The 15,753-nt window shown below is 35.5% G+C and overlaps 1 protein-coding gene across 1 annotated transcript in view; it reads right to left on the bottom strand.

Moving 5' to 3' along the window:
* LOC129244257 (uncharacterized) overlaps window positions 1-15,753 on the bottom strand; it is a 153,337-nt gene that overhangs the window by 25,191 nt on the left and 112,393 nt on the right. Inside the window, exons 6-8 of the mRNA XM_054881874.1 lie at window positions 15,010-15,146; window positions 14,750-14,923; window positions 4,287-5,546 (exon numbers count right to left, since the gene is read on the bottom strand). Coding sequence (XP_054737849.1) covers window positions 4,287-5,546; window positions 14,750-14,923; window positions 15,010-15,146 — 1,571 coding nt within the window. The remainder of the gene's footprint in view (window positions 1-4,286; window positions 5,547-14,749; window positions 14,924-15,009; window positions 15,147-15,753) is intronic.

Raw genomic sequence — 15,753 nt, 5'->3', positions numbered from 1 at the left:
ATTGAATTTTTTATCCTAAAGGCAGTATTGCTAAGGTGGTGTAGACGTTTTCTGCCTAGTGCAGGATATGTACAAAGAATGTGTTCTGAATTTTCAGTGTCTATTTCACAGAATCGTCAGATGAGACCAATTTTGTTTGAATGATATCGCAGGCTACAGTGGTCCGCACTCTGCTGAGTGAAAGTAGCTTATCAGAAATTCCTCTGTTCGGCGTTAAGAATTGTTTCACTTGTTGCTGGCCGATAGAATTTCGCCAGTGTTCCTGAGAAGTTCGTGGATGTGGACCTTTGTAAGTCCACAGAAAGGTTTAGGACCCATTAAGTCTTAATTCTTAATAAATCTCTGTAAGTCCACTGCTGCGTTTAGAAAATCTCTGTATAGGTGATTTTTGAAGTGATAGAAGTTTCTATGGTGATAAATTGTTTTGTCAGCTGTCAAAGTTAGTGATGCTACTTTATTTATTCACTACTGTTTGGCATTTTCATCATGAAGAGATTGCCACAGCACCAATCGCTTCTCTCTTACATTTTTTAGTGCAGTTTGTGAGCTGGTGGACCTAATTATTGGTCCCAGGAAATTTTTGTCGGAGAAGATCTATAGGGAAATTTTGTAAAGAATATGTTTTCGAAAACTGTAAACATACCAAATCTTTATTAATTGGATTTATAGGCAACTTCTTAAAACAAGTGTTAAAAAGCCCACTATGAGAAGCAATAATGAGTCAAAATGTTCTACTAAAAACTGACCTTCAACAATTAATTTATATGTCTTAACATTATATTTAGTGCCGGTCGATACTTAAACGTAGTTGCTAATTTTTCGAAGTAAGCTTAGTCAAATATATTAAGGTACCATATCATAAAAAAAATTCCTCAATAAGTCGAGCCATTTGGATTTCCCGATACGCTAATCTAACAGAAGGAACTTCTCACCTCTCAATATGAGTTTGGCACAACGTTAGTTTGGCACAATTAACTAATTTTTACTAGAAAACACGAAATCCAGCAATTCTCTATTCACTCCAAAGCTGTCCTTATATCATTAAAGAAAGATTGTTACAGGTGAGAAAGAGCCGATACGATATTATTTAGACGCTGATGATATGAGATTAACTTTTAGAAAAATATATTTTCGTAAATGTAAATAAAAATTAAAAAGTTTTGCTAGTTTCGACACTGTGTCACTGATCAAAAAAGGTTTCAAAGGAAAAAACAAAACCTAAACAGATAATTTTAAACCTATTATAGTTCAATCAAAAGACTTAAGTATTTGGAAGAAGGCAAGACGTACCCTAGACTAAAAAACTTGGGCAGACTATGCAAATAGTAGTGGACTTTGTTCATCTTTGGCATAGAAAATACTGAGAATTATTAGAATTATTTTGCTTCATAGAGACTCGAAGCAACACTCAGAGGGTCTACTCAGCATTCTGCGCTGTAAATGTGAATGTGTTTTCCGTACTTCATGTTCAGAGCGCATTACAGGTTGAACCACAGAGGCAAGTGAAGAAATGATTGGTGACATGGGGATTATTTTATAAGTGGGGCATATGTTGAGTAACTCGGGGCCAGTTCCAGATAGGTAGAAGTTTAATTGTGCACTGTATTATTGGCACTCTAGCCAAAATAATGGGTCTATCTCACAATGGGAATGAAGAAGAATTAGAAGAAATTGAGTCGGTAAAACACTTCTGTGAATGTTCTGAACTTCAAAGAAGCCGTGCCAAATATCTTGGCGAATATTTCTTTGAAGACCTAAGAAATTTGCAAAATGTCTCACTGGGGGGACTAGTCACCTTCTTAAAAAGATCTAAGTGGTTTAAGCAACTTAGTTAGGGAAAGGAAATCAAATGCAGGTATCACAATGGGCCTTAGGGCCACCGAGTGTCTTTTCTTAGACAAGCAACCTGGTTAACCTAACCTTACGTAACTCTGCAATACCTGGAAAATAACTGTGGCAACAAGTAAGGCGATGTGGGAATCGCTAAAGCAATTTGTCTACGATAGGTTGTGGTTGGCCTCCATTAACGACGTACACTCAGTGAATGTAATTGATAGCTTGCCGGTATACGGTGAGATCCAGAGGTTGTTGTACAGATGTTCACATCTCGTTAATCAGTTGAATGAGATGCTTTCTAACAGGCCTAGAAGTTGGCTCAGTTCTCAGCATGTGCCTACTGGGGCGGCTCCTGCGGAAGCACCTTAACAGGAACTGTTTGCTGAGCATAGTGTTATACTCCTTTATAAGAAGCATTAGTTCGCAATCTTGCTAGCAGTATTTTGGCTTGTTTGAAGCTTCATCCGGTGTATATCACCAGTCGTTCCTGTAACCCAAAGCTCTTCGCTTTCTTCAGTCCTGATTAGTTTCCGATAATAAAATGCCATACAATACCAGTTGATAATACCGTTGGGTTCAATTGTTGTCGGACAGTTTTTTGGAACGCGTCGGTTTGCTCAAAGAAAGCTGGAGTGGCCTATGCAGTAATATTCTTTCAGAAACCGCTTGAGCACCTTAGGTGTGCACACACCTCATTGCGTAAACCAGGAAAGCATAGATTTATTGCTTACCGTTCAAATCCATTTTGGATGTCTGATAAAACTAATAAGCCTGAGTATATCTTCTTAAATTAACCACAACTATACTGAAATGGTGAGAACAGTGACAAACTAATTACCGCCAGGAACAAATAAGGATGTCCCCAAGGGCGTGTTCAGTCAGGCTGCACTATAGGCTCTGGAGAACGCAAAGCATACCTCAAAGATTTTTGAAGAATGTAAAAAGAAGTCGATGAATTAGCCAACTGTGGATCAGCGCGCCAATCACAGGGACTAGACCCAATAAACGGAATCAGTTCTGCCAGATTCATATAGTGGGTCAGCGATTATGTATAATATGTAGTGTAAATAAAGAGCGATGGTCCGGTCTAGAACGCTGCAGAACTGCAAAGTGTTTTGTGACAAATCCAAAAAGAAAACTGTCGAAATTTATTCTTAAACTTGGAAGAAAAGACTTTCGGTTTATGGTCGGTATTATTACGGGACACAGTCCATGGGAACAGCATATGGGGACTCATATGGAATCATTGCGGACCCGATTTGCTTGTCTTGCTTAGAGGAGGCGAATAGCACTGAGCATTTTCTATGCGAGTGTCTTGTGTTTGCTAATGCGAGGTTGGGAATTTTGGGTTCCGATGTCATGAGAACGAGTAAAATTCGTTCTCTCAAACTGGATGATATTTTCAGATTTACTAAAGAATCTGAAAAGTTAGCATAGGTCTAGCCACCTCTATGTCTCTCTTCTATCATATATTTTTCCTTCTGTTACTTCTCTCCTTTCCGCCTTTACTATCTAATGTTTTACTTTCCAGAGCTTAAGTAGAATGGGCTTTTTAGACTGAGTGGTTAAGGAGTTACTAAATATCTTAGTGCTTCTTGGCTCGACTTTTTCAAATCTTAAATTTAAAAAATACTGAAATGTATAAAAGAAAGGCATAGTCAGCTCTTCAACCGAGAGGTTATCAATAACTTTTCTGACTTTAACAGGAAGTCTCTACGTATTTTGGAAATATAGGTACGTATAATGTAGAAAATACTTATGCCGCGATATACCTTCTGAGGTATCAACAAACAGACTTCTTCTAAGAAAAATACCTCCTTTGCATGCATTACTTCTTTAGTGAAGATAGTGTTGTGTGTTTCTTAATAAAAATATGTACAAATTATGTTACTAGATAACTGTTATATACAAAATACACAAATTATGGCTAATGATTATGGTTTGTGAGTGTGATCAGTTAACTACATATCAATTAGTTATAGCCAATTTTCATTGCCAATTGATCAGCAACAATCAACGCTACGAGTAATTACAATTCTTTTCCAAAACCCACGGTTAGTTTTTTTCTTTTTTTTTCATACTACAGCCAAAAAATACGAATACAAAAATACGATAGAGCCACGCTGGTTAAAAAAAAGTCCACCAAAGCCGCAGTTGCTGTAATAGTAGTAGTAGTAATAGCAGAGTTTTCAGCCAAAGCGCGCAGCTGCTGGTTGCTCTTGTGAATTTGGTGTATGTGTATTTTTGAGTGCATGAGGAAGAGAGTAAACCGAGTAGTACATGGTAGTAGTTGTTGTTACCAAGCGCGTCGCTAAAGCTACGAATACCATCCCAAACCAAAAACAAACATCCGATCTCTGACTACGTGCAGCTTTCTTATGGCATTTGGCTTTCAATTTTTATTATTTTTTGCTCTTTTTAGGTTTGGTGTAACGCCCTTGACTACTTACAGCTGCTGTTGCCGTTCCCGCACAGCTATTGCTGTTCTGCAGTTGCTGCTGCTGCTGTTGGTGTTGCTGCAATTGTTGTACGATGTTGGGTCGCTGTGAGAGCGGAAAAGCCGCTGCCATATTGTCTCGATGCACTGGCGTGCATGTGGCCACAAGCGGATAATTGAGCAGCGTGTCGATGCTGTTGGGTGGCGGCCGTGGTGCACCACCAGCTCCATTGCCACCTTGGCCAGCAGCATTCAAATTCGAAAAACTGCCTCTGTGCGGCGACTCTTCCAGCATGCCGGGTTGACGCGGTGGCAGCGGTGGTGGTATACAATCTGTTTCAGAGTTGCCACTATCAGCTGCTGCGCCCGAAGCATTGGCGCCAACTGCCGTCTCCATTTGTAGGAACATTTGCGTTGACATCTTCGGATCGGAGAGCGCTTTCGTCTTAGCTTTGGAGCGTTTCTTTTGTCCCACCGCTGATGAGGACGCTGCTGTCGCTGCGCAAGACTGTGACGCAGTGGGCGGTGGCGGCAAAGTAGGTTGTGGCGATTTGCCTTGCGGACTACCGGCCAAGTCTAGATCGGAAATCGGTGCGAATAACGATGCGTTGTTGCTGCCACTGCTATTACTCATGACACCGCCTGCATTACCGTTATTGTCTAGTTGCAACTGACGCGGCGGATTGCGTTGTGGCAACGGTGGCGGTATGTCTTCTTGTATGCTGTGCGTTTTCGCCTGTGCGGCAAATTTATTCTTGCACTTAGAGCTTGACGATTTTGGTGTTTCTTTGAGACGCGCCTGTTGTTGTTGCTGCTGTTGCTGATAGAAGAGTGCTTGTTGCGTTGAATTGCGATGCTGTTGTTGTTGTTGCGTTTGTGTTTGCGGTTGATGCAGCGATTGTGACATATTATATGGCGGTAGTGGTGATGTGGTCGCATTGTTGTTGGCGTGATGTTGGTGATGATGATATTGTTGATGTAGAAAATCCGTTGTATTATTCAATGGCGCAGTAATTAAATCTTTATCAATTTTATTTTTGCGCGTGCCCAATGACAGTGAGGACAGCGAACGGGGCAAAAGTGAGAGGAAGGCAGGAGAGGATTGGACTTGTGGTTGTGGTGTAATAGCCGTATGTTGGAGTAGTGTTGGCTGATGTAGGTGTAGATGATGGTGGTGAGAGGGCGCAGATAAATTGTGTAGCTGAGTGGACGAGAGCATTGCGGTATTTTTATTGTTGTTGGCAGTTGGTTGCAATTTGATTGTTGGTGCATCCTGTTGAAAGTGGTGAAATAGTAGAGACAGGCGGTAGTTGTAGTTGTTTTTTTTTTATTGTTTGTTCTTGCTTTTCTTTTTGTTGAGAAAGTTTAAGAGTTGGATTTTGAAATAGTGTTTGGAATACGATTAAATGTGAAGTATTGTGTTAAAGAGAGAAAGCGACGATAGAGCGTTACATTTTTTGTTGCCGTGTGGGGTATAAAGAGTAGTTGAAAAATTTTAATTGCCACGTAGTTTTCTATATGTTCTATAGTACGTCGACACGATTAGACTGATTTAATTTAAATAGTTTTGGTTATCGAGTTGCTCGAATTGTACCAAAAGTTTAGTTTACTTTGGCTTGAATTCATTAAGTTAAATTAGTTGAACTTCCTTCCTTTCATTTGATTTTCTTTCTTATTTTATTTCAGTTACGATCCTGGTTATTTCTTATTTTAATTAATATTAGTTTTATATTACGTATTTTCAACTTATTTTAATTTATTGATATTGTATTGTATTATTATATTTTTTTATTATATTTGATCTTATTTTATTTATTTAATTTTAATTTGTTTCGTTTTATTATTATTTCTTTATTTTATTTTTTTTATTTTATTTTAATTTATTTTGTTTTATTATTTTTTTATTTATTAGTTTTTATTTATTTTATTTTATTTATTTCAATTTTATTTAAGGTTTTTCTCTTTAAATGTTTTTATTATTTATATTTTTTCTATTGATTATTTTCTTTTATATTTAATATTGCTTTATTTTATATAATATTTTTTGCATATTTAATATTTTTTTATATTTAATATTTTTTATATTTAATATTTTTTTACATTTAATATTTTTTATATTTAGTATTTATATTATATTAATCTACATTTTTATATTTTTCTTTATTTTATTCTTTTATATATTTTTTATACTTTTTTACTTTTTTTACATTTTTTTAGATTTTTTTATATGTTTTTAACATTTTTTTGTATATTGTGTTCGTTCAATATTTTATTGTTTTTATATTTCATTTGTTTAATTCTTTAGTTTTTTTATACTTTTTTTTATTTTTTAACTTTTTCAATTTTATTTCAATTTCATTTAGTAATTTGTTTAATTTTACTTTATTTATTGATTATTATTTTTATTATATTTTATATATATTATATTATTTTATTTCATTTGATTTAATTTCCCTTCTTTTCTTACTTTTAATTTTATTTATTTTGTTTTATTTTATTTCATTTAAATTCTTTTTAATTTTAATTTTAACTTTTCTGCACAATACTTCATTTTATTTTGTTTCGTACTGTTTTATTTCATTTTATTTTATTTCATTTCGTTTTAATTTTCTAATTTAATTTCATGGTTGGTTGGTTGGTTTAAGAGTGACCCCGCATCGAAGTGCCACATAGACCGCAAGTTGGGTCCGTTGTGTTGCCCTAGAGCTCATTATGTTATATGATTTCCCCACCTAACCGAGATTTTTATTATAGATTTTGGTCCAAGATATTAATTCGTTTCGAGAATTTAATGAGAGATTCGATTTTCAGGTCCGAGAGTACTGAAAGGTTGTCAATTGTTGGAGAGCCTAGAAGAGCGAGTCGACTTCTGGCTAGGCCGGGACAACTGCACAGCAAATGCCCGCTCGATACTTCCTCAACTTCGCCCTCGCAGTATCTGCACTGGTCGTTTTAAGGAACCCCGAGCCGACGTGCGTGAGTGCCCAAAAGGCAGTGGCCGGTGATAAGAGATATTATATGCCTTAGTTCGTGTTTCGAAAGACTTATAAGGGTTTTTGCATGTTTCAGATTGTAGGATGACCAGATTTGTCTGGTCGTAACGCAAGTAGTTTCCACTCGCCACCTCCGATCAGCAATGCTGTGAAATTCTCGATCAATGATCATTTTACATGTTTAGAGCGGAATGTGGATTGTGGGTAAGTTACTAACATATGATTGCGCAGCTCCAGCTCTCGCGAGCTCATCAGCTTTGCAGTTACCTTCGAATCCACTGTGATCGGGTATCCAAATAACTTGGACACAATTCTGAACACTTATCTCGTTAAGAGATAAGAGACAGAATCGAACCACATCTGAGTGGGTATAAGAGGAGCTGAGTGCTCGAACGGCCGCTTGACTGTCGGTGAAAAAGCGGATATCCTCTAGTGATATTCTCTTTTCTAAGATAGTTCTCGCAGCATACCAGATAGCGCATACTTCCGCTTGGAATACACTACAGTAGTCGGCTAATCTAAATGATAGATTGATGTGAGGAGAATTGGAAAATATTCCAAATCCCACTTTACCGTCTTGTTTTGAACCATCTGTATATATTATATAATCAGAGGGCCATCGATTTCGGTTAGATTTGTCTTCCATTCTTCCCTAGTTGGGAGTGAACAGGAAAATAGCAAGGGTGGTGATGGAAGACTTACATGATAGTCTATGTCGGAAGAGACAACAGTGTTCCTGTTCAGTATGGCCGAATGGCCAAGATACCTTTTCCATTTCGATATGGCATTCATGCGTTTCGCTGCTTTCGCTGCAATCGCTTTGCCAGCCAGATCGATAGGGAACAAGTGAAACAACGTATTTAGAGCCTTAGTAGGTGTTGTACTTAAGCATCCTGTTATCAGGAGGCAGGCTGTTCTTTAGACTCGATCAATTGTGGCTACTCTACACCGTTTTTCGAGTACTGTCCACCATACAACCACACCGTAGAAGAGTATCGGTTTGATGATCGAGGTATATATCCAATAAATGATCCGAGGTGAAAACCCCCAGGTTTTGCCTATAGCTTTCTTACAAGTATAAAGAGCTATGAAAGCTTTTTTACATCAGTTTTCAATGATCAATTTCCAACTCAACTTCCTATCTAGAATAACTCCTAGATATTTAGCTGAATCTGATAGAAGTAATGATTCCCCTTTTAAAGTTATTGTTTGCAGTGGAGGAGATTGTTGTTTGCTATTGAAGAGAACAAGATCTGTCTTTGCTGGATTCGCATTTAGTCCGCATTCGGTGCACCATTTTGACAGAATATTGATTGAGCGTTGCATGAGCTCAGTGAGGGTATTCAGGTGTTTGCCTGACACGCAGAGAGCAACATCATCTGCATAGGCTACAACCTTGCAGCCTGCTTTTTCGAGATTTCGAAGCAAACTGTTTACAGCGAGATTCCAGAGAACGGGTGAAAGTACTCCGCCTTGACGAGTGCCTTTGACGGCGTACATTCTCATGCGGCTTAACCCAAGCTCTGAAGTGATTATTCTATTTTGGAGCATTTGTTCGATCATCTTTCGAATGGAGTAATTAGTACCCAATTTTGCAATTTCCGCCAAAATAGCTTTGGGTTCAATATTATTAAAAGCACCTTCTATGTCCATAAATGCGACAATAGAGTACTCCTTATTGTGAAGGGAAGTTTCCACTGTTTGCACCAGTGAGTGAAGTGCCGTTTCAGTCGATTTCCCTTTAGTGTAGGCGTATTGTGCCTCAGAGATCAACCTAGTATCAAGTTGGGTTTTGATTGGCTCATCTAAGACTTTTTCAAAAGCCTTTAAGCAAAAAGAGGTTAGGCTAATGGGCCTGAAATCGTTTGGTTTACAGTGTGAAGGTTTCCCCGTTTTCGGAATGAATACTACCTTCGATTTCTTCCAAATTGTCGGAAGGTAAGAGAGATTTAAACACTTGTTAACCAAGGCAGTAGAATTTCCAGTCCTTCTTGAAGTTCTGCTGGAATGATGTTGTCAGGACCTGGTGATTTAAATTTTTTAAAACTAAGTATTGCTGTAGAGATGCTATTAGAGCTGATTAGATCTGATCTATTCCCATAATTACTCTGAAGAGTGCTGGGAAGTGCATATAATTTCATGATGTTTTATTTTATTTCCATTTGAATTCATTTCGATTTAATTTAATTTACTTTTTTTTCATTTCACGCTTTTATGTTTACATTTTATTTTAGTCTAATTTATTTTTAGTTTTTTCATCTTACTTGTTTTCATTTTTTTTAATTTTTTTTCGTATACATTTTTTTTAATTATATTTTTCTATTTATGTTTTTATATTTATTTCTCTTTTATTTATGTTTTTTTATTAATTTTTTTATTTTGTTTTTTTATTAATTTTTTATTTTATTTTTTTAATAATACTTATGCCATTTTAGTTTAATTGTACTTCACTTTACTTCGCTTTGTTTAAAGGTTTTAGTTTTTTATTTTAATTTTTTATTAACTTTTGTATTCGGTATTTTCCCTTTAGTTGAAATTATTTCTTATCATTAACTTTTTATTTAATTTTTTTTATGTTTAAATCTTATTTCATTTTATTCCAATTTTATTGAATTTTTTTCATCTTATTTGGTTTTTCGTCTTTTATTTAAATTTTGGTTTTTTATTGAATTTTGTTTCCTATCATTTCATCTTTTTTTTTATTTAGTTTTTTTTTTGTGTTCAAGTTCGTTATTCATTTTAATTAATATTTCTTTAAATGTTTTTTGTCATATATTCTGTATCTTTCACCCTTAGTTTAAATTATTTTGTAACTTTTTTTTATATATCATACATGCATATATTTTATATATAAAGTTTTATATGTAGTCTTAGAAAATGTATTACTTTTAAAAAGAATTTTGTTTTCAGTTTTTCAATATTAATTTTTTTTCTTTATTTACTTCTTTGTATTACTTTTCTTTGTTTATTTTTTATTTGTTTTTATTATTTTTTTATGTTTTTGTATTTTTATTTTTTTATTGTAATTTTTTTTAATTTTTTTGTATTTTTATTTTTTTTATTTTTTTTATTTTAAGGTTTTTATTTACTTTTGATTTTTTATTTACTTTTAATTTTTCTTTCATTTAATTTTGTATTTTGTTTTTTTTTTATAAAAAGTGAAAATAACAGTTTAATTTCATTTATTACTTTACTTTATTTATTTACTTAATTATTATTCAAAATTGTACTTCACTTTATCTATCATTAAGTTTTGCATTATTTTTATCATTAATATTTAGGTATCTATTGAATTCGTCACAATTAATTCAATTAAGCTGCATTTTAGTACTTCGCTCAATTTAATTAATTTAATTATTTATCTTTTCATTTTACAAATATCTTTTCATTTTTCACATAGGAAACTTAGTTTAATTATAACTGGTTATGAGAAAAAAGTATGGATCAAATACTTCGAACTGTAGAATAACAACACTCGCCAATAAAATTTTTTTGTAAGTATAACTTTTTAAACAAAAAAAAAAACGAAAAACAAAAGATTATATTTTAGTTATGGTTTAAAATTTTGTACAAATATTTTTTTATTTACTTTAAATTTCAGCAAATGCACAATGATAATTAAAACATAGGTGAGTGGGCGAGCGGCGAGTGGGGCGGCAAGCAGAGCAATTTAGTATCGGTAAATGAGCAGCGTTCAATAATTTTATTTTAATTTTTTGTGTAAAAAGTATTTTTATGTGCTTCAGAAAATTAATTGGACAATGTATTTTAGCGCGTGTATGTGTGTGAGTATAGTGTATTTTTTTGTTTTTTGTTTTTTAATGAAAATGCAAAAATGCCACAATCACTGCAAGATATAAAAATGCCGCCAGTCTCATTAATTTTTACTTTGTTTCCTTTTTATAGTTCTTTATTGTACAAAAATGTTTGCTCTAAAATGTCAGCCCTTTTCGGCACGACATTTCTAATGTAGGAAATCAGTGGAGTTATTGGACGGTGTGTAAGTGTGTGTACAAGTAATTAATTCTTGTGTAGTTTGCAAAATGTGTAGGAAGGTTTAAGAATTATATTAAAAAAGGTTTATCATAGTTTTCAATTCAATAGTTAAAAAAAGTTAACTTAGCCAATAAAACAAGACATACACTTTAAAAAAATATGTAAATTGGCATTGTTTCTTGATTACATTAACGAATGCAAAATATGATGAATAGGTTTATAAAAAAATGTGTAGAATATATTTAACTTCATTAATAAATACCTAGCAACAGATCATAGCGCTTTCAAGATCGATATTGATATTTTTTTTTGCCATGAAACTACCCAACAGCCTTTAAATCTTTTAATTTTGAACCATCAATGGGAAAATACCTGACACATTTTTTCAACAAAAGGCATCCTCTCTAGCATATTTATTCAGGCCATACCCACTCTACAGGGTGTTTCAACAAGTACCTTCATTCTAACTTGCGCTTGAAATATTTGGCTAGTAAAAGCCTATTAGGACACATTAGTTCTATACTAGACGATTTTGCTCATAGTTTGGGCAGAGATCTTGACGTAAAAAATTGGAGTCAGAATATTTCTCTATAAATATCGAAATTCCGAGCGGTTGAACCTTGTATTTTAGCTCAAATAAGTGACTTTTATGTGTCTGAGTCAGCTGAGACTCCATCAGACGTCTACTGCACATCCCAAATTGCTTGCTGAGCATTATTATATTATGACACTTAACCGGTTTCATAAGAGCGTCATATTAAAGGTGGTCTGCAGGCCTGCGGTGCGCGTCTCAAGTACAAAATAGTACTAGCATAACCGTTGGTTGTGTTGAACGAGATTATTTTTGACTCGGTTTATGGGTACTCCAACAATCTTAAAACTTCGAATTCACATATGGATTCATTTGCGTTGACTTCAAACGAATTCTTCTTCACTCTGATGCCTTGAAGGGACGGATGTACGCGTACTTGTTGGAGCCAAAGGCAAAATGAACTTAATCACAGATGATTCGAAAGGTTTTATTTTGGCAAACACTCCTCGTCAAACTCAGCTCAAACATATTTTGTAGGCAATTGTTCGACAAATGTGAGGAAACATAAAGAAAAATGTCTATCAAAGTATGTGCCACTGTAAGAAAAGCAGTGGTAGTCACTCGATGCATTTTATATTACCAATACTTTTACTTAGAATCGAAGTTACGTTTGGCCTCTTTTTATTATATTATATTTAACAAATTGTAATGAAAGTTGTTGAAACACCCTGTATAACTACCTGTCATTTGCATTAAATATTTTGGTAGAAGAATTTCGAACAACAAACTGAGGTCTACATACAATGTCGAGGTCCAAATACCACTTCATTATCGAATTATGCTCCTCGGCCAGTGGGCTTTTTCAAAACCATGTTGGCTGAAATGAAAATATCATCGTGACTGTTTATGCACTGTGGCTAGGTTATGCAAAAATTTCACGAAAGTGAACAACAAAAGTGTGGCCGCTTCATTTTTGCTTTCCTGTTTGGATATTGCATTGAATATTGGAGCAGCACGAATTTGATGCCAGTTTTGACCAAAAAAATTGGATTTCTGGAGATGGTGAATTTTAATGTCGGCAGCCAACAAACAAAATTTCCACACCTGGGGACCGAAAATCCTGCCAATATATTGGCACCAATATTGAGGCACCAAAGCCTCCACACAGACTGACAATTTAACATTCAGAAACAAAGCCAAAACTTTTTCAATGCCTCAGCTACCAACGGTTTTGTCTCTGAATGACTCTAGCTATGAAACTCGTATTATTTAATAGCTCCGATAGCCAAGCAGGACGCTATCCACAAGAATAGCATGGGGCTTAGACCCTTTATTGCGTGTTTGGTCGAGCTCCTCCCTCCCTCTCGGAGGATTGTCATTGCATCTGGAGGGGCGACCGCTATCAGAAAAAACGATTCCTTGCATTTAAAATTTCATGCCCGGAGACTCGAACCTGAGCACTTCTAAATGGTAGTTACGCACCAAACCATTCGCCTACAGCGGCCGCTTATGACATCGATAATACTGGCTGGCATTGCTACTAAGCCTCAAGCGGTAGTGAAGTGCAGTTCAGCAGTGCACATGACTTCTAGCAACACATTCCCGCGACGAGCGGTTCTACACTACCACAACGATCCGGAGTCATATTCAGTCAAGGAGTGGCACGCTAGCAGCAGTCCACAAACATTTATGGGGAATGCTTTTGTTGTTACAACAACAACAAAGACTGCTTTCAGAGGTCAGAGATTTGAGCGCTCGCAAGCCTAATGTACAAAAAAGCTCTGTAAATCCCAGACTTATACTTTCAATATCAAGTTTCTGCAGTCTGCAAAGTTTGAGCAAACCCAATACGACGGACTGACGACTGAGCTCAAAACGTGAACCCAAGTACCTCGAACTAGTGAATCTTGTTCGCCTTACGCAAGTGGCTCTCCATCTAGCAGAGTCGAGAAATCTTGCGCAATTCAGGCTGCTAAGTATACAGCGGCATTTGAGGGGCATACGAGCTTCACGCATTCTCATATTACAACACTTGGTTATTTGTAAAGCAAGAGAGGGGCTTTTCGAAGAAGTAAAAGGCATGTTTAAGTGCCTACGTGCATCTCTACGTGCGTGACATCTTTGGGTCGCTCCCAGTATGCAAGTTAAGTTATAAGAAAATGGGCTTGAATAATATTTAGTTTTAACCAGATGGCCAGCGGGTAATGCCAATATCACTCGGGCCATTCGTGGAGAAGATATTCCTGAGAATGAACCAGAAATCGCCAAAATAATCTCGGAAATTGGGTTGAGCCAAGATGAGCCATGAGAAGCAGCAGAAACAGAAACTTGAATGGTATGCTCTTTTTCATTTTTATTTTATTTTTAAAAACAAAAAAATTGTATTTGGACCACTCTTTAAAGATATTGTATTAGGGCCCCCCTAAGGGGTGCTACCTGCTGCTACTAATACCAATTTTTTTATTCTTTGTAAAATTTAATTAAAAACTGTATTTAGCTAATTTCCAAAGTATTTTATTTACCTTTTTGTTAAATGCTTACTATTTCATACTGAGCTAACCAATATACCTAAGAAGACTATTCCTGCGAAAATTTAAAATTTATGGCTAGTATTTTTCACAAATCATAACCAGATCCAGATAAAGAGCATGGCAAAGGGTTTGCTCATTGGCCATGCCATATGTTAAACATTACAAGGGATTTATTTAAAAATATTTTTTATAAATTATTAAACACTTTCAATATAAAAAATAGGAAAGTTCCATACAACATCAAATACGAAATGAATTTGCGTCCGAATTCACAATTAGGAAAGGGGAGTAAAAAGTGAAAATCAGAAACAAAATTATTTGAAATTCTTTGCGCCACTCAAGTGAGCAAATTTTGTTCACAGTGAAAAATAAAAAACATTCATAGGACATCAACTTTACGACAACATTTTGCCCACGCACATACCTCAGCACCGATTTTTCGCAATTGTTCGCGCAGCTTTCGGATATTCGCTTCAGAAAGTTTATAGCTCGGATCGTTGGTGTCACCTTTCAGGCGCTCCAAATTCAATTTCTCCTGCTCCAGCATCTTTTGTAGCGTTTGTATTTTATAAGTTTCCATTTCGCGGCGTTTGATGCTCTACAAGAAAGGGAAAATTTTATTATGAATTTGTAATGTACAAAATTAATAATAGAAATAATTTTTTTCTTCATTGTTTAGTTTACATCAACCGGTTGTGGGCCTGTTATGGATGCTGTCCGATCACGTCCCGATAGTATGGGTGTGGAAGGCACTATTCCCACCGAAGAGGGGCGCGTCATTTTTTGACTGCGTTTCACGGCTAATTCAACGATGGTGGACGCTGAAAGAAAGAAAATATGAAAAGGTGATATTAAAGAATATTTTTCAAAAATAACCAAAAAATATTATTTAACGTCAACGAGTACAGTGTGAACTAAAAATTGGTACCAAATCAATTGTGAAGTGGCCGGGATCAAATTTATTTGCTGGGTGTCGTTTGATAAATTTTCTCTATGTTACCAAACTTTAATTACCACCTCTTAAGACGACCTTAGTCCTAGCGGCCAGCAATATGGGAATATAAAGAGATGTCCACAATGTCCAGTTGTGATCGAACCAGAAGAAGTCAATGTTGATTGATGGACTTCTTACTCTAAATAAAGAATTTATTAAAGATAGAAAGCACACCCTTGAATATTGTAAAGATTTCTAAAACTAAAGAAGACCAAAATTTGATGAAGGGTGACGTCTGTAGGCATCTTTTCAACTATTTCGACGAGATCCAGAACAAAACGAACCGACAACTACTGAACCGGACTTTCCTAACTCCTTACCTCTGAATGCCGCAATCGAAGTCCAACCACCACTCCTAGCAGATGAACAACTTCAGCTACCCGAGAGACCCGCATAGCCTTGGCACAATTACGTTCTGGTTACTTTAGCAGACT

This window comes from Anastrepha obliqua, chromosome 4 (genome assembly GCF_027943255.1).
Source record: "Anastrepha obliqua isolate idAnaObli1 chromosome 4, idAnaObli1_1.0, whole genome shotgun sequence".
Taxonomy (NCBI): Eukaryota; Metazoa; Arthropoda; class Insecta; order Diptera; family Tephritidae; genus Anastrepha; species Anastrepha obliqua.
This window is presented reverse-complemented; position numbering and strand designations above follow the sequence as displayed.